Source organism: Schistocerca americana, chromosome 2, assembly GCF_021461395.2.
Source record: "Schistocerca americana isolate TAMUIC-IGC-003095 chromosome 2, iqSchAmer2.1, whole genome shotgun sequence".
Lineage (NCBI taxonomy): Eukaryota > Metazoa > Arthropoda > Insecta > Orthoptera > Acrididae > Schistocerca > Schistocerca americana.
The window spans coordinates 467714193-467734463 of record NC_060120.1 but is presented as its reverse complement, the minus strand read 5'-3'; the positions used below and the strand labels follow the sequence as shown (position 1 = coordinate 467734463).

The window sequence follows — 20271 nt, the reverse complement described above, 5'->3', positions numbered from 1 at the left end:
CCTCTGGCATGGATGTGTGTGATGTCCTTAGGTTAGTTAGGTTTAGTTAGTTCTAAGTTCTAGGCGACTGATGACCTCAAAAGTTAAGTCACATAGTGCTCAGAGCCATTTGAACCATTTTTCACATTTCTCTATAATTTCTGATGCCTGCAGGGCACCTTCGTCTTGTACATGTGAGGCAAAAAATCGTATTCTTTGGGTGCCTGTCCGGGATTTGGGCAGTATCCCACTGAAACTCTTTATGAAAACAACAGGGTGTTGACCCCTTTTCTTGTCTGGGATGTACGTCTAAAATTGACGATGCTTGAGTAAACTCCTTTGCAAGAAGATGTTCATCAAAGCATTTGCCACTCACGTATCACACGATGAATACCCCTCATTCATATAAGTGTTATACAGTGTTTCTCTGTACAACACACCCGGCTATGGAGACGGTAAATACATATGCGGATTTTTTATTGCCACTGCTGCTGGGCTTCCATTTGCATTATTGTGCGCAGCTTACAACTCATGGTGCAATTTGCCAACATTTTCTTCCACGTCATGCTTCCACTTAGGAAGACCACATTTTAGCATTGTTTTAATTTGTTCTAATTCTGTTTTTAACATCAATATTTCCCTTGTTGTGCTGAGATAATACTTCAGCTCTAGAATTTTACAGTGTGTAATTCAGTACTAAGCACTTCGTTAACATGTGAATCCTTTTGGGTTCAACCACTTCACAAAGTCACTATTAATTCTGTCACTTTGTGCTGTTAAGCCTCAGTAACCTCTTGATAAGAAATTGTTATATGATATCAACATACAAATAAATTAAATGAGGAGTATTTCTGTTCTTAGTGATGCAGATTTTTGTTTCAGATACATCATACCAGTACATATTAATCAACACTTTAGGTGAAAAGAAGAATGTTGGTCTGGTCCAATTAAACAGGCCAAAGGCCCTGAATGCCTTATGTACTGATTTAATACTGGAAATGGATGCAGCTATTGCCAAATTTGAAAAAGATGATAAAATTGGAGCTATTATTATCACAGGGAATGAAAAAGCATTTGCCGCAGGTGAGTCAGTGGGATGGGCAATCTCAATTGTGGTTGAAATTTTGCATCATTTACATTCCTTGTAACAAGAATTGTGGTTTTGTTTCAGTTTTAATATTAATAACAGAGCAGTAAGGAATAACAAAGTAATACAGGTAGTTTCTTATTCCAATTTAAGCTAGTGTTTTAATAAGTACTACCCCAATGTGAGAGATTACTCTTATTCAGTTACATTTACTTCACAGTGTTATACAGATAGAAGTATGGCCAATAAGATCTGGAAGAAAAATGAAGGTAGCTTTCCATGACATGAAAGACTTCTGTCAGAATCTTGGGTCTATACTGAAACACACTTTAATTTTTGCTGAGCTCTTGGCATCTTCTAGACAAGTTGTACAAGCGTGACTCGCATGTCCATAGTGCACACATCACCTGCAGGTAATAGGGGTGGGGGGAAATAGTAATACATTTATAGAATTTCACATGTAAAGAAAAACTGTAATGTTGACAAGGAGAAATTGAGGGATTAAAAGTTTTTAAATGGCATCAGGTTGTTGCTTTTGGCTGCAATCAAAAACGCAGTTTTAACCACTGAGGCAAGCGGTAGTGAAGAGTATCATCACATGTCAATAATTGCACAAAGATCAAAATTCTGTTACGAATTAAAAAAAAGTATAGCCAAAGTTTATTATATCATATTATATAAAAACTTCTGAATGAGTGTGGTACCTGAGCCAAAATATGTTGAACCTCACAGAATCCATCATTTTCATGGTACACTTCTAATAAATGAAGACCTTTTACTGAAAAAATAGCTGTAACCAAAATATGATAGTCCACCACAACAATAGGTAAAAAGAGATAAGATGTGGTATTGTAACCATAATTTAATTTCTGTTGTATATGAGCTGCCCTGAAACTATATTATGACAGTTTTTATTGGTCATTTGCAGTAGGCGTATGGGTTCATATAATTAAAATGAATTTTTTTCCATTCTAAGAATAAAATGTGAAATACAAGATATTCTCCTTGAGCCCAATTCCTTGCTAGTAACTTTGGAGAGAAGTTCCAGCAGTTAAACTGAAATTATTACTCATGTTAGTCTTTCTTCCTAAAATGTGTTTAATTAATGAAAATTCAACATTTGAAGGACATTGCTCTGAAATATTAATGCAATGCATATATAATTGAGAAAATTATTTATTATTGATGACTAAGTGCTCAGTATCTTTTGGAAGATATAATTGAACCCATATGAGAATCAAATTTTTCAGCATGTTAATGTTGGGATATACATCTTTTTCTTGGGTATTATCTATTCTGAATACTGCCTTATTTTAGATCTCATTCTCTTTTATCTAGTCTTACTTGATGCAATAGAATAAGATTAATAGAATTTTTTTGGAATAAACAACTAAAATTTAGTTTAACATATGTGCTGTAGGTGTAAAAATAAGTCTTCTATGTGGTATTTCATAGGACATTTTTCGATGCTGCAACAAGATCTTGGTTTATTAACAGTATCTATTGGCAGGATATCCATGGTATTTTGAGGAAGAATATTGTCTCCTTGCATCTATTTGAAAAGTACCAGTGTGCACAAATGGGCATTTATATCCCATGACTGCCACTCTAAACATGGGTAGTAGTTTGAATGACTTCACTACTTCTGTGTTTATGAGGATGGCTCCTCATACCCACTGCCGACCCATGTTGTTCCTGACTTCTAGTCTTATTGGTTCCAGCCAGGCTGCCAAGCTACACTGAGGCCAAATCTCTTATACTGATTAATATGATTTGACGACGCGTATTTCAATTGGCTCCTCAGTCATGGTGTGTCAGGAATCAGACACGAAATAGATAGCTGACATCTTTTCATAGCTGAATGTGCTTTTCTCATAAACTGATACCAGATAGTCCAGATTTGTCTTCCTGCCAAATCTTATATTCCATATTATTCGGAGCACTGTACCAATGTACTGAGACTTGATACTGTGTCTGTATGTTGTAAGATTTCCAGTATTTGGAAGGAATGTGACAAAATCCATGTTCAAAAACTTCTAGATTAAATTTCGTGTTTCTCAGATTTCAGGACATCAGTACTCAGAACAAGCAATTCTGCTATGCAGTGGAAGGACTGTGTGCAACAATGGCACCTTATCATTGAGCTTATCACTGTAAAAGACATTTACCGTAAATGACTTCAGTAATGAAGATATTAAGAATGCATTGACCCTGCCCTCTCACCACCCCATTTTTCTTCCTTTATGAGGCAGTGATACATAAAAAGAAAGAGAAAGGAATATGGTTTTCCTGCTTTTGGTGGTATGGCATTTGCAAGAATCAGTAGAGCTGTCACCAAGAATGGAACCAAGTCCACATTCCAATCAGTTGGGAAAAAAAGGCATTTGGCAATGTGAATGATAATCTAAGGATTCGTATACCTGGAATCAATTGCATTTCTTGTAAAGGTAGGTAATCAGTCATTGGTCAAGCACAATGTCTGTTTTGGAGCACTTCACTGAATATATACTGATCAGTGAAAACATTATGACCACCTACCTAATGGCTGGTATGTCCGCCTTTGGCACAGGTAATGGTGGTGCATAATGGCATGGAAGCAATGAAGCCTTGGTAGGTCACTGGAATGAGTTGACACCACATCTGCAAACACAAGTCACCTAATTCAGATAAATTCTGGTGAGGGGGCCAATAAGCTATGACACAACATTCAATCACATTGCAGATGTCTTCAGTAAGGTTCAGATCTTTTGATTTTGGGGGGGTGGGGAGGGGAGGGGGGGGGGGGGGGCGGCACATCAATCCTCACACCACTCCATCACACTCTTGGACTTGTGACATGGCACATTATCTTGTTGAAGAATGCCATGAAAGGATGTACGTGGTCTGCAACCAGATTATGACACTTCTTGGCTGTCATGGTGCCTTGCTTGATCTCTGCTGGACCCATGGATGCTGACATGAGTTTTCCTGAGAGAGTAATGGAGCTGCTGCCAGCTTGTCTCTGAGTGATGATGAAGGTATCAGGATTCATCATATTATGCAAAGCTGCACCAACATCCAGTGCTGGTGATCACATGCCCTTTTCAGTCATAGTTCCTGATGTTGTGGTGTTAACATTGCCACTCGCACAGGCTGTCAGCTGCAGAGTGACATCATTAGGAATGGTCAGTGCATTGTGTGTTCAGACACACTTGTACTCTGCCCAGCATTAAAGTGTGATGTTAGTTCCACCACAGTTCGCTGCCTGTCCTGCCTTACCAGTCTCCCCAGCCTATGGCGTCCAACATCTGTAATGAGAGGTGGCCACCCAACCCCACGGCTTCTGTACATCATTTCACGTCAGTGTTGCCACGTGTTGAAGACACTTCACCACAGCACTCCTCAAACATCCAGCAATGTTTCTGAAATGTTTGTGCTGAGCCTCTAGGCCGTCACAAGCTGCCCTCAGTCAAACTCAGATCGTGCACTTTCCCCATTCTACACACGGTATGCTCACTGATACGGGTTCACAGGTAGATGCCGTGTTTCTTGACTTCCGCTAGGCATTCGATACAGTTCCCCACAGTCGTTTAATGAACAAAGTAAGAGCATATGGACTATCAGACCAATTGTGTGATTGGATTGAAGAGTTCCTAGATAACAGAACGCAGCATGTCATTCTCAATGGAGAGAAGTCTTCCGAAGTAAGAGTGATTTCAGTTGTGCCGCAGGGGAGTGTCGTAGGACCGTTGCTATTCATAATTGCATAAATGACCTTGTGGATGACATCGGAAGTTCACTGAGGCTTTTTTCGGATGATGCTGTGGTGTATCAAGAGGGTGTAACAATGGAAAATTGTACTGAAATGCAGGAGGATCTGCAGCAAATTGACGCATGGTGCAGGGAATGGCAATTGAATCTCAATGTAGACAAGTGTAATGTGCTGTGAATACATAGAAAGATAGTTCCCTTATCATTTAGCTACAATATAGCAGGTCAGCAACTGGAAGCAGTTAATTCCATAAATTATCTGGGAGTACGCATTAGGAGTGATTTAAAATGGAATGATCATATAAAGTTGATCCTCGGTAAAGCAGATGCCAGACTGAGATTCATTGGAAGAATCCTAAGGAAATGCAATCCGAAAACAAAGGAAGTAGGTTACAGTACGCTTGTTCGCCCACTGCTTGAATACTGCTTAGCAGTGTGGGATCCGTACCAGATAGGGTTGATAGAAGAGATAGAGAAGATCCAACGGAGAGCAGCGCGCTTCGTTACAGGATCATTTAGTAATCGCAAAAGCGTTACGGAGATGATAGATAAACTCCAGTGGAAGACTCTGCAGGAGAGACGCTCAGTAGCTCGGTACGGGCTTTTGTTAAAGTTTTGAGAAGATACCTTCACCGAAGAGTCAAGCAGTATATTGCTCCCTCCTACGTATATCTCACGAAGAGACCATGAGGATAAAATCAGAGAGAGCCCACACAGAAGCATACCGACAATCCTTCTTTCCACGAACAATACGAGACTGGAATAGAAGGGAGAACCGATAGAGGTACTCAGGGTACCCTCCGCCACACACCATTCAGGTGGTTTGTGGAGTATGGATGTAGATGTAGATGTAGATGTAGATGTAGATGTAGATACTACATCCACTGTGTGTATCTCTGACAAGCAGTCATTCCTCACAAGGGGATGCTGCTATTGTCTGAGTTGGTTTATATCAATGGTAGATTGGCGGTTATAATGTTCTGGTTGATCAGTGTACACACAGCATAGTACTCAGGCAGGTAGTCAAATGCAGACTAGCTGAGCACAGTTTACGAGAGGTATATTCTTTCAGTTATGAAAGGCCGTCAGTTATCTGTTCAGCAGATGGTTTCTGAGATAGTGTAGTGAAGGAAAGAACTAAAAAAAGTACCATAAAATCGTGTTAATCGATAATGCTTGCCAGTCTGCAATATAAGCAATATGAGAGATAAATTTGAAAGTAGGCTTTCTCAGTGAATTTTACTGATGAATTGTTCTCAAGATATCATCTGAGTAAACTGATCAAAGCCATCAGATGTTAAGTACAAAACTTTCCAAAACTTTACTACACAATGACGAGTTTACTTGGTGATATCTCCAGAAGAATTCATCAATAAGATAGAATGCCACATTACATATCTCTTGGGTCAGTGGTGGACTACAGGTATGAAGTGCCCCACCATTGACACAGAAGCAATGAAACAAATAAACTGTTTGAGAGTGATAGACACAGTATTTAAATACTGACTGCCAACAGAGTGTATGCAAATACATGGGTTATAAGACACTGGCGTATTGAGAGATGATCATAGTAATCAGTATGCTATCCCAAAAAGCACAGGCTCCTTGTTGATAACACAGGCTGAGAAGATTTAATTGAACTGACACACTGCAAAAACCTTCACATGAATATTTTGTGAGATACAGAGGAGCTCAAACATTTTTATGCATGTTGGTACAGTTCAGTGGGGCACCATTTGTAGCTTGATAGATATTGAAAAGGGTACTCCACTTCTTGCCACATGTCCATAAGCATAACAGGTGTTAGGACCTTTATGCTGGTGCAGATTCATTGTCTCCAATCCATCATATCTGGAACCTTTGTTCTGTAAATAATATCTTTGATAAACCATCATACACTGAAATCCAGCAGAGTCAGATTGGGAGACTGAGGGGAGCCAGCCAATGAGACCCCTCCTTCCAATCCATCAGTCAGGAAAGATCTTATGGAGAAATGTAGTAACATCTTCATGATAGTAGTGTGGTGCACCATCCTTCTGAAAAATGATGTTGGGAGACACCTGTGGAACTGGATAGTTTGCCAACCGAGATAGGTGTGCCCTGTCACTGTAGGCTTCATAAAACAAATGGACCAGTCAGACCATGTTTATGTAATCCCAACCACTCATTAACTTTTGGTGTGTCCCTTTCATGCTCAGTCACTTCTCTTGGAATCTCACTTCCCTCTATTTGACAGTTATGTTGATTAACTTTGGCACAGATGTGGAAGGTAGATTTGTCACTGAACAGCACTGAATTGAGATATTTGTTGTTTATTTTCTATACAGTGCAGCATTTCAACAGCAAAAACATACAAACTGTGGTGATTCTCAGGCTTAATAAGATGCAAAAGTTGGAGTTTGTGAGCAAGCAATTGGATACATAATGTGCACAATGTCATGTGCCATAAAATGGGGGGGGGGGGGGGGGCTAGTTCCCTGTTAGCTTGTCTAATGGATTTATGTGGGTTTCTAATGAATGCTTCATGTACACGTCCCATCATCTCTTCATTCACATGCGTATTAGTATATTTTGCAACATTTGAAGTCAAACGTCCTGTTTCTTGAAGATTTCTGTCCCGCTAATAAATGGATTTACATGTGGAAGGATCCACATTCTATTCTCCTCTTGCATGCTGCTGAACATGTGTTAAAGATTTTAATTCTGTTAACCATAGCACACACTGCACCTTTCATTGTGGCACCCACATGTTGACTGTCAGGTGTACGTCTGCCTGCTGTACAGTAAACGTTTATGCACATGCACCAGACAACTCAGTGCTGTACATGAAATGGTGAGGATCACATCTTGAAGAGTGCCTCTGTTGATTGCATATTTACCCAACAACATAAAATCTCAAGTTCTTTCATTAAAAGCATTTGTTTGTGTATACTTCTAGCCTGGATACTGTGCAACAGAATATCAGCAATATGAAAGTTGTATGGATCCCCAATGATCCATGTACTTTGCCGTGATGGGGTGGTCTGTGTACCTGAATGATACTGGCAGACACATCATAAGTGCAACCACATCAAAAGGATTGTATAAGAGTGACCATACCACCACATTATATCTTAAGGGAGCCAACAGCATTTTCTATAGTTGGAGGGGCAGCAGTCATGATGCTTGACTGATTTGGCATTGTAGTGTTAGACAACATAGCCACGCTATGTTCATATTATGGTATTGCCGAGGACAGTGGGAAAATTCAGCCATTATATGTCCCTCAGACATGCAGCTCTCCTTTATGGTTTAATGTTGGTAGTACCCTCCTGAGTAAACTATTCTGGAGAAAAAATAACCTTCGTTTGAATCTCCATACAGGGACTACCCAAGACTGTATCATCACTATAAAAATTTCTGGCATCAAGTGAGTAAAGGTTATCAATAAAAATTACATTGGGGTATTGTAGGAGTAGGTCTGGTAATGAAAAAGAAAATAAGAATTCAGGAAAACTACTACAAACAGCATAGTGAACAATTTATCACAGCCATCATAGTAGCACAAGTTCATATGTCTGCTACCTCTGCAGATGATGAAGAGAATGAAAAACCACATGATGAAATAGTGAAAATCTTCACTTAAAACTTCCGGGCTGATAGGCCATGGTCGAAGTATAAAACTCTCTCCTGACATTTCGTCTCCGACTGCGGGAGACATCCTCGGAGGTAAAGCGGCGAACTACGAAGAGAACTCGATGAAGAGCTGATTATATAGGCAGTACAGAGGGCGCCACAGTGGATCACGTGGCGTTGGCTATGAGAAAGATGAAGGTGTTAAACTGGATAAAATTTGGATGTCAGCGTTGCACCACAAGTGTGACGATCGATTACTTTCAATCGAGAATGTTGGCATCACCAGAGACAATCTCATAGCCGACGCCACGTGACCCACTGTGGCGCCCTCTGTACTGCCTATATAATCAGCGCTTCGTCGAGTTCTCTTCGCAGTTCGCCGCTTTACCTCCGAGGATGTCTCCCGCAGGAGAGAGTTTTATACTTCGACCATGGCCTATCAGCCCGGAAGTTTTAAGTGAAGACAATACCGGCCGTGAAAGCTTACATTGTAGTGAAAATCATTCTGTATTTTAAGGAAGGTGAAAATTTAATTGGGGTGGACTTAAACCTCTAGGAAAGGGAAGGGAAGGAAAAATAGTACAGGGACATGGAATGGAGAAAGAAAGAAATGGTACTCCATGTGACCGAACTTTGTACAGAGCACAGTTTAATCATCAAGAAAAATTGTACATGTGCATCAGATCTGCAGGCACTGAAAGGTTTCTCATTGATTTTATAATGATAAGACTGGGATTTAGAAACCAGATTACAGAAGGCAAAATATTTCCAGGAGAAAATATGGGTATGACTGTAAGTTATGAAATGCAGAATAAAACTGAAGAAATTGCAGGAAAAGTAAGGAAGATACTGTTTAATGTCTCACGAATGACATGGTCTTTACAGTTGGAGCACAAGCTCAGCTTGGGAAAGGCTGGGAAAAAGAAATCAGGCATGCCCTTTCAAAGGAGCCATCTTGGCAGTAGCCTGAAGTAATTCAAGAAAGTCATGGAAAACCTGAATCTGAATGGCTGGACAGGGGTCTGAATTGTTGTCCCCTTAAATATGAGTCCATTGTGTTACAACTACAAAACCTAACTCAATAAAATTTCAGAATAGTAGTGAAACAAGGGGATGGAACCTACATAGGCTGAAACAAACACTCAGTCTTGAGAGTTTCAAATGGAATGTTAGTCAACAACTGACCGAAATAGCTAAAATAAATACAATAGAAGATTAACCCACCCGGACAGCACACACATTAGCATGTTGCTTTGAGATTTGGGGAGAATCACTGGCTCTTGTTTGAATCTGGCTGGCAGATTAATAATGAGGGCCAGTCTGTAGGCCCATCTGGATATGGTTTTTAGGCAGTTTCCCACTTCCAACTACATCTGCATCATACTCCACAAGGCACCTGATGGTGCTCCACTTGTGAATGGTGCATGGAGGAATTATTGTCAGTAAGTCTCTGTATTAGTTCTAATTTCTCAAATTTTCTTGTAGTGGTCTTTTTGTGAGATGTATGTGGGAGGAAGTAATAAGTTATTTAACTTTTCCCAGAAAGTGCTTTCTCAAAATTTCAATAGTAACCCTCTTAGTGATGCACAATCCTTCTCTTGTAATGCCTGCCACGGGAGGTTGTTGACCATCTATATAATGCTCTTGCACCAACTAAACAATCATGTGATGAAATCCACTACTCTTTGTTGGATCTGCTCTATGTATTCTATCAGTCCTACCTGGTAAGGGTTCCAGATGAGTACCAGGCTTGTACCCACATCCCGCCTCAATAACATGATCTGTGAACATTTACAGAACATTCACACACTTTCACATGGCTGAGCTAACACTAGACACAGATGGATGGGGCTCACAAATTCCATCCAAGGGGAGGAAAACGTGGCATCAAGAAGATCATCCAACCACCCTCTACCACTAACATTACCAAATTAAATCATTGACATACCAAACCCTTGAAGACATGGGATAAAGGCCACGAAAAAAGAAAGAAGAAGTACTATAGAAGATGGGTGAATGAGGAAAATTGGGTGGTTGGAGCAATACCCTGCCTATTAATGGAAGTTGACAAAGTCATCACAGCCGAAGTAACCTGTTCAGTCAGGACCAGTAGCATGGCAACCATAATGAATAAACCTGTTGAAACTGCACTTAAAGATTGCACAAGTAGAAACCATTCCAAACTCATCACCAATTGTGTAGTAAGCAAGTAATACAAAACCCAATCCAAGTCACATAAATAGAGCTTTATTCATAACATCTGAACACTGAGCCTCATGGGCCACCAGTAAACAGCATAGCAGAAACCATGCCATGTGCATGCTTCCTACTGGCAGCATCAAATGGCCAGCCTGCACTGATACAGTTGGCAGGAGATCTGAGTGCAGTCGCATTACAACCCACACTTGGCGCACTCACACTCATCATCATTAGTAGTGGGATACAGCAAAATTAAACATCTAGGAGAAGAAAAAAAATCTTTGAGGTTTGCTGATGATTTAATTTTCTTAAAGATAGCGAAAGACTTGAGAGATCAGTTGAGTGAAATATATGGTGATTTAAAAAGTAAAACTAGGGCAGAGGAATGTTATAAGATTAAATTAAATGATGCCAATGGAATTAGATTAGGAAATGAGAGACTGAAAGTAGTAGATGTGTTTTGCTAGTTGGGCAACAAAATACCTAAAAATGGTAGGAAGTGTCATCATTCAGTGAGCATAGGAGGATATAAGATGACTTAGACAAAATTTCTAGTTAGTGTCAGGAATGTAAGTTAATACAGATGAGTAGGAAAACAGTGCTATAATGTTCAAATACAGCATTAGTTGTGTGCTGCTTGATACAGTCATGTCAATTGAATATCTATGGGTAATGTTGCAAAGTGATACGAAGTGGAAAGAGTGCATAAGGATTGTAGTAGGGAAGACAAATGGTTTATTGCAAGAATACTCCTGAAATGATTCATCTGTAATGGAGACCATGTATAGGACACAAGTGTGATGTTTCCTTGAATACTGCCAGAGTGTCTGGGATCTTCACCAGGTCAGATTGAAGCAATCTGACTGCAGAATGATTCTACTGTTGCCAATATACATTTCATGTAAGGACTATGAGGATAAGATAAGGAATTTAGAGCTCATATGGAGGCATATAGACAGTTTTTTTTCCCTTGGTCTATTTGTGAGTGGCACAGGAAAGTAAATGCCTAGTAATTAAGCAAGGCACCTTCTGCCATGGACCATACAGTGGCTTGTGGATTAAATATATAGCTGTAGACATAGAAAAAAAGTTTAAATTGGCAATAACAAGAAAAGTGTTTTTGAAAGAGGAAAATATTTCCAATACAAATTTAAGTGTTAAGAAGTCTTTTTGGAAAGTATTTGTTTTGATTGTAGCCTTATACAGAACTGAAATGTGGACAGTAAACAGTACGGACAAGAAGAGAATAAAATCTTTTGAAATATGGTATGCCAAAGAACATACATAATACAAATAATCTGATTCAGGTACAGGAGATACATCAAACATGTAAAATTTTACCGTAAATGTAGAACATCTCACATTAATAACAGCTTCCTAATAATAATAGTAATACTACAGTTTTCTTCTAGATTTCCTCCCACGGAACCTGCTGTAGCCTTATTTTTAGATTTTATGAATGTGTGGTGTCTGTTCCTTCAAAAGAATACACATCTCATTCATGTAATTGATAAGCCTGGATGGGCAATGGAACCACTTTCTTCAGTGACAATGCAGACATCCAAGTTCCTGTGGGAATCTCTGAATAGCGAACGGGAATATAATGGACAGGGACTGTGGATAGGTGGCGCTTGGTGGGAGTGTGGATCAACCATGAGCCATACTGAGATAGTCCATGCAGCTGTGAGACTGCTGTGTCTCAGATGGTGCAGTGGTTACTGTACCTGTATAGTAAGCAGGAGATCCCGAGTCTGAATCCCAGTTCGGTACACATTTTCGCTTGACGTCACTGATTCTGCTTAATGTCCCACTGCAGCTGATAGCAGTGATTCCTCTTCCATTTACATATCTTATTTTTATAATCGCTGGTTTCATATTAAATATGTTTTTGCCCATTAATTTACTGAATTGCAGTGTGAATAAGAGAAATGTATGGCACAACTTGACTAAGAGAAGGGACTGGTTGATAGGACACATTCTGAAACATCAAGGAATAGTTAATTTGCTACTGGAGGAAAATTTTGGAGGTAAAAATTGCAGTGTGAGACCAAAATTTGACTACAGTACACAGATTGAGGAGGAAGTAGATTGCAGTTGTTATGCTGAGATGAAAAATATAGCAAAGGATAGACTAATCTTGAGAGTTGTAGGAAACCAGTCTTCAGTTGAACACTACTACCACAACCACAACAACAACATCAACAACAAATATCTAGAATATAGAGATGTAGTGAAACTGGGTGTCAAACAAATATAAGCATAAAGAACACAGTTCAGACTAATTTTTCCATCTTCTACTTTTTCATTGTGAAAGACAGAGCTTGCAAATGTAGTCATGGGTTAACCTTTCTTTGTACTCCACTGTTTTCTCTCAGCATCTATTTTAAGAGGACATGGTATCTCCGAATCTCTTCCACAGAGGAACAAGTAATACAGTTGCCTTAAATTCAAGTTACAAATCTCAATTACATCTTGTGAGAGGTGTTAGCTATTCTTTACTCTTCACACTTATCATATCTTCAGTGAATGTTGCATTTTAAACTAAAATTTATTGTGAGTTTTCAAATAGGTGCTGACATAAAGGAAATGCTGAACCAAACATATTCTGAAGTCATGAAGGGAAGCTTGTTTGGTGAATGGAAACGAATCTCACACTGTAGTAAACCTGTGATAGCTGCTGTAAATGGATATGCAGTAAGTTTGAGTTGCTCTTACATAACTAGAAGTTGTATGTTCACAGCAACAGTGTCTTGAATTTTGCATTTACTACATTTTCATATTAACTGATGATGTACTATAGTTGGAGTCACAAACGATGGCAGTTGAGTTTAGGATCATTCGGCGCATCTATGTCATGCATTCTCTGACAGCCAATGAGCATACAGTAGTGTTCTGAGTGCTGTGCTGTGCTGTGAATGTTGTATGCATAGCGACTGTTTAACATGGTTGTGGTGAGTTATTTGAGTGAATTTGTATTCCATTTGTTGCAAGTTGTCATGGCTAATGGTGGCAATAAGAGACAAATGCAACACAAGCAAGTGGGAGACATAATTTACAGGCTACACGCTTACATCAAGCACAAAGTATGCATATGTGGGTACTGCAACTGTCACTTGGAACCGGCTACAATTCATTCCCCGTCCTTGTCTGAGCCTATGCGAACCGCCATCGTTCATGGATCCGACTACAGTACACCAAATCATGCCTTTTTTTAAAGAAGAAAACAAGATATTCCTGTGACACAGTTTGATAAAAATCCTTTCTATGTGAGTAGTTCATCAGTTTTTGTTATGCTGTTACCCTAAGTATAGCTTCAACATAAGTATCATCCATACTGTCCAGTAATTATCATTTGTCCACAGTTCAAATTTTGCCCACCACTATCATTATTTCCTGCTTTTCCTTTGATCATTTTGAAGTAATAGATTGCCTTCACCTATGTTTGTGTGTGTGTGTGTGTGTGTGTGTGTGTGTGTGTGAAGTGAGCACATGTACATGTGTGCATGTATATTTAGGAAAAGAGTGGTAGCTCAATTGCTAGTTAAGTCTAAATTGAAATTACAGTTATTTGTGCACCACACATCAACCAGCAATGAAGGAGTGGTAGCCATTACTGACTTTTGTCTATTGTTTACATCCTGGAGTTTCTCTTATTGCAGTACTTGCTGATAACATTTACAAATAAAGAATAGAGAACAAAATAAAGGGAGTCTAATGTGTTCTGCTTCATCCATTACACAATTAAAATTCAGTTTGGTTAATAGAGTCTTCTTTGTCCATCAGAGTAAGGCTTACAGTAACTGAGACATAGCAGATCAATATCAAAATTTATGCAAAGTAGTAGATTTTCTGTTCATGGAATAAATAAAATATGCCAAGTTGATCTAAATATAAATCAAGTGTAGTTACATTAGTGGATGTGTCTGTGTTAGGGCATATGAGGTGAAACAGTTTCAAAAGAGCACATTTATTTTCATGCTAAGCAACCTATTTCTATATTTAATTTTATGCATGAGAAATGTTCATAAATCATTATGGAATTTTTTATCTAATTAAATGTACTTGTGTTATTTAACTGAATCTATTTTTCTAGCAAGTGTGGTTGTTCCCGTAGGTTAGTTGAACTGGAAATGTGTGCAAAAATTGTAGCTTGTGATTTCATTGGTGTGACTACAGTGGAGAAGAGAATGGGATACTCAGTGAGGCACATCTATGCAATGTGTACTGTACTAGATTCAGAAATATTCAAAACAGGAGCAGAAGATTTATTCTCGTCAGGCCGAGCTAGAACACAGAATCTGAATTACGGTAGTTAAAGGTACTGGGGGGGAGGGGCAGACAGAAAGAGGAAGAGAGGATCTGCCAGGAAAAGATAACATGCAAAGGACAACGGGTGAAAATTTTGCTAAAAAATTATAAACTTAGCTAATTAATAGACGTCACTTGTTACCAGAATCACATAAGGAAAACCTTCATAAGGATGTACAGGAATGTATGTTGCAGTAGAAGAACAGTAGCAACTTTACAGGTAATTGGAAGAAAAACATAATTAGAAAAGAAAACTTCCGCTGAAACTTCCTGGCAGATTAAAACTGTGTGGTGGACAGAGACTAGAATTTGGGACCTTCCTTTTGTGGGCAAGTGCTCTACCAAGCAGTAGAAAGGCAAGCTCCCAAATTCAAGTCTCGGTCTGGCACATAGTTTTAATCTGCCAGGAAGTTTCGTATCAGCACACACTCTGCTGCAGAGTGAAAATTTCATTCTGAAAACTTCTGCTGATAGATGACACTAAATGGAAGGGTGTAGACCAGTAGGTTCAGAGCAAGTTAGGTTCAGGATTCCTGGTAACAAGCTTTGTGAAACCAAGGACTAATCTTAGCTAGGTAACAGGAAACATAGGACAAGTGTGTAAGGATTTTAGCAAATATGATCACATTTTGATATTTGAGGGAAAGAAGGAAGGTTGGGCTTAATGTCCCATTGACATTGAGGTCATTATAGAGATGGAGAACAAGCTCGGATTGTGTCAAGGATAGGGAAGGAAATCAGATGTGCTCTTTTAAAGGAACCATCCCGGCATTTGCTTGGAGCAATTGAGGGAAATCACAGAAAACCTAAATCTGGATGGCCGGATACGGGTTTCAATTGTCATCCTCCCAAATGCAAGTCCAGTGTGCTATCCACTGCACCACCTCACGTGGTTTTGATAGTTGATGGAGCTGGAAACAACTTGTCAAAAAAAAAAAAAAAAAAAAAAAAAAATGTAAAGTACCGTATACTATTATGTGTGACAAGGACATATTAGAAGCAGCTACCAAATACAAGTTTGTTGTGTAGGTCCTGAGGTGCCATGATCAGCCCTGGGTTACTCTTGTAAAGTGAGTAAATTCAAAGCTAGGCAGAATCATTGGGATGGCTGCAAGAGCTCACACTTGTGCTGTTCAAGATTACTTGTACTACACCTGATTAGGTGGCATAAAGACAAGGTGACAGATATTACCTGAAAGCATATGGGGGCCACCAGCACACAAAGGAAAATCACTGTGATTATTGGAATCAAGTTCAATTCAGACAAAATATTGTAGGAAATGAAACTGGTAGAGACTCTCATTCATTATATAAGACTAGAGAAAAAGAGGAAATAAACTTGCTTTGTCAGTACATTACAGAGAGAGAGAGAGAGAGAGAGAGAGAGCGAGAGAGAGAGAGAGAGAGAGAGGTTAATGGGAGGCGGAGGGGGCTAAGGAAGTAAATCAATTGGTTTCTTTGGAAGACCTGAGTAGTTTGAAAGAAACTGATGACTTTTGTCTGTCAAAGTATGATATAAACTCAGGGATAGAGAACATTAAAGTAATAGTGCTATAAATTAACTGTATATTCATTTAAATCTGATGCGGCTAAAGGGGAAGTTAACACAGATATAAAAATGAATATAAATTTGCAAAGAAGTAAGTGATTAGGCCTACAGATCAGGATACAGAAGTGTGTACTTGGAAGTTGATATTGGACAACGTAATATTTGTCGTTGTCACTGTACACAGGTCCCACTGGGTAAATGGTTAATTATAAGGAAAAATTTTGAAGACTTATTGTGCTGTCTGTCAAACAAAAAGAAGGATTATTGAATTGTGATAATTTTATCTAAATTTCTTAAAGCAGTCTGAGAGGAAAAGTAATTTAAGAATGCGGTTAGCCACTTACAATTCAATATCGAACATAAATTTCCCCACTCATGCTTCTCAGATTGTAGTATCTTGATAAACAATATATTGTTAAACCAAGCAGAAGCTAAACAAACATATGCATATGATGTAATAAATGCAATGTCAAATCCTGATTCACAGTTAGTCACATTATGTAACTTGTGAATGTAATTCTGATTGGTTCCATAAATTACCTATTCTAAAGCTATTTACTTGTAACATTGGACAAGTCATTTTGCTTACAAGGTTTTCAATGTGGTTATGGCCATACAATGAAACTTAACAGGCTTTGGATGCAGAATGGCAATTGGCACTAGATGCACGGTACATTCCATTTTGAAAATCATTAGGGAATTCAATATTCTGAGATCCACAGTGTTTAGAGTGTGCCAAAAATACCACATTTCAGGCATTATCTCTCACCATGGACAATGCAATGGCCAATGGCTTTCACTTAATGACTGAGAATGGTGACATTTGTGTAGACTTGTCAGTGCTAACAGAAAAGCAACACTGCATGAAATAACCACAGAAATCGGTGTGGGACATACAATGAACATGTCGGTTAGGACAGTGTGGTGAAATGTGGCATTAATGCACTATGGCAGCAGAAGATAGATGGGAGTGCCTTTGCCAACATCATAACAGTGCCTGCAGTGCCTCTCCTGGGCTTGTGACCACATCGATTGAACCCTAGAACTGGAAAATTGTAGCCTGTTCACATGAGTCTTAATTTCAGTCAGCACGAGCTGACGGTAGAGTTCAAGCATGGTGCAGACTCCATGAAGCTGTGGACCCATATTGTTGACAAGGCACTGTGCAATCTGGTTGTGGCTCCATAATGGTGAGGGCTCTGTTTACATGAAGCGGACTGGATATGTTCAGCTACTTGGAGACCATTTGCAGCCAAACAATCACACAGTTTTTATGGATGACAATGTGCCATGTCACCAGGCCATAGTTGTTCATGATCAGTTTGAAGAATATTCTGGTCAGTTAAAGTGAATCACCCAACGTGAATCCCATCAAACATTTATGTGACATAATCCAGAGGTCAGTTCATGCACAAAATTATGCACTGGCAACACTTTTACAATTGTGGATGGCTATAGAAGTAGTATGGCTCAGTATTTTTGCAGGGGACATCCAGTGACTTGTGTCCACACCAGACTGAGTTGCTGCACTACACATGTGAAGGGAGGTCCAACATGATACTGGGAGGTATCCCATGACTTTTGTCACCTCAGTGTATAATAGCTTGCATAGTATATACACAGTGTTCAAGTATTTACACTACCTAATGACTTACAGTACCAGAGTTAAAAAAAAGTACCATTTTTTGACATAGTGTTATCTTATACTGTGGTTGAGTGGTTGTAATCTTAATTCATCTTCTAATACTAGTTTCTAATGCTAGTGTCTCTTAATTTAGTACATAAAATTTATAACTCAGAAGGTGAACTTTTGCTCACTGTCTGCTCATGTACTCGGCCACACTAGAGAATTCTTCTCCTAGTACAAATCTTTTTAGCATTGCAGTGAAAATCTTCTCCGTTTGAGGGTTTGTGATTCTCTTAACTTAATCATAATTTTCTTGACTTAACTGCTTATTCAGTCCATAAATGCTCAAAGAAAGCAATGAGGGTGATTACTGACAAAATAACAAAAAATTTTACAGGAAGATTACAAAACATTGGCTGAGGTGAAGTTTCATTAGCTGAACATTGGCGCTAAATTAATTTTTTTTTCTTTTTTTTTATCAGTTTTAAAAGCAATTTCAAAATAAACAAATGTAATACTAGGAGGTCTTAAAAGAAATCTCAGAGTGTCTTCATAATGTAAGATGGAAATCTACACAATATCCAGGACAAGAAATATTTCAACATTATAAAATATACTGTGACATATTAAAAAAATTGCAAAACATCATGTGTGTGCAAATTTTGTCAAAAATTGGCAGGTCAAACAGTAAAATTTAATCATTGTGAAATAATATTAAAAAAAGGGAGAGAGAGAAAGAGAAAGTAGCCCATGAAGGCACCACAATCTCTATTAAGAAGAAGGAGAGAATTATAGTAGATTGTTCATGTATTTTTAATGATTTCCTTTAGAAAGTAGATGAGAAAATCAGCTGAAGACGTACAGATGTGAAAGGAAAACATTACACAGAAAAAATATGCAGAAGAGATTTAGTGAAACTATAATTTTTTAGTCATTCTTATCTGGAACAAGTAAATTTTTTATGACCTTCAAAAATAAAAGTGCAATTGAACTTGATGATATCTTTAACAAGGCACTAAAATTAGTGTTAATGTTCTTAGTCATGTGTGTAATACATTGTTAATTCAGGGTATTTTCTTAGACAGATTGAAATAAGCCATTATTGGGCTTCTCTTCACAGATATCAAAACTACTGGCCAATGTCACTCCTTCCATCTCTTTTGAAAATGTTTGAGAAAGTAATGTACTTGAGGGTTGTCACCTACCTGTGTAAATGGATACTTAGTCATTCATATAGACATTCCAATGAATCAAGGTTTGTTCTACTGGGGCAGCTGTTCATGTATTCACTGGGCACCTAATAATTTGTTTAATTGTAACACCTGCTGAAATCTTCTGCAAATAATTGAAGGTATCTGATTCTGTCATTCATAATATCTTATTAGAGAAGTTAAGTTTTTATGGTATGTATGGTTCAGGACATGCCTTATTTACTTCCTATGTAAAAAACAGGATACAGAAAGTTACATAAGGATGTTCACACAGTACAATGAGGGATATCATGACATCTGCATGAAGAGAAAACATAGTGTGCATTTTGCAAGGTTTGATTAATGACCTGTTATTGTTCTTGCTCTTTGTTAATGAGTTACAAAATTATTTCAATCTGCATCATAATTAATCCTTTGTTCAGATGATATAAGCGTTATTGTCAGGCTGAGCAAAGAAGCATGGACAAGGAAAATAGTAAATGATTTGTTTGTTAATGTTACTAAGTGGTTTTGTATGAATGTGCTATCTCTAAACCTCAAAAAAAAATTACAGCTCATCCATGTTTTTAGTGTTTAAAATATCCAATCTCCTATTAATGTAATATACCATCAAAACATTATAAATGGGGTAGAAATTTCTAAGTTCTTGATTGTATTAGCTTATGAACATTAAAACTAAACATAATCACATAGCAGACTTACTGGAACTTAATGGTTCACCTTCATTTGCATAGGAATAACTGAGAACTTTAGGGATATAGAAATCAGTAAGTTAACTTATTTAGCATTTCTCATTCACTGATGTCCCATGGGATATGTTCATGGAATAACTCCTCACATTGACAAAGTATTCACTGCATAAAGGAAAGTAATTGCAATTATGTGCAGTGTTTACACATTCCAGTCACCTGTTTAAGCAATTTTGAATATATACTACAGCCTCATA

General features: G+C 38.3%; 1 protein-coding gene across 1 annotated transcript in view; it reads left to right on the top strand.

Moving 5' to 3' along the window:
• LOC124595038 (enoyl-CoA hydratase, mitochondrial-like) overlaps nucleotides 1–20271 on the top strand; it is an 82657-nt gene that overhangs the window by 20852 nt on the left and 41534 nt on the right. The window contains exons 2-3 of the mRNA XM_047133601.1: nucleotides 862–1062; nucleotides 13200–13324. Of these exons, the coding sequence (XP_046989557.1) occupies nucleotides 862–1062; nucleotides 13200–13324 (326 nt within the window). The remainder of the gene's footprint in view (nucleotides 1–861; nucleotides 1063–13199; nucleotides 13325–20271) is intronic.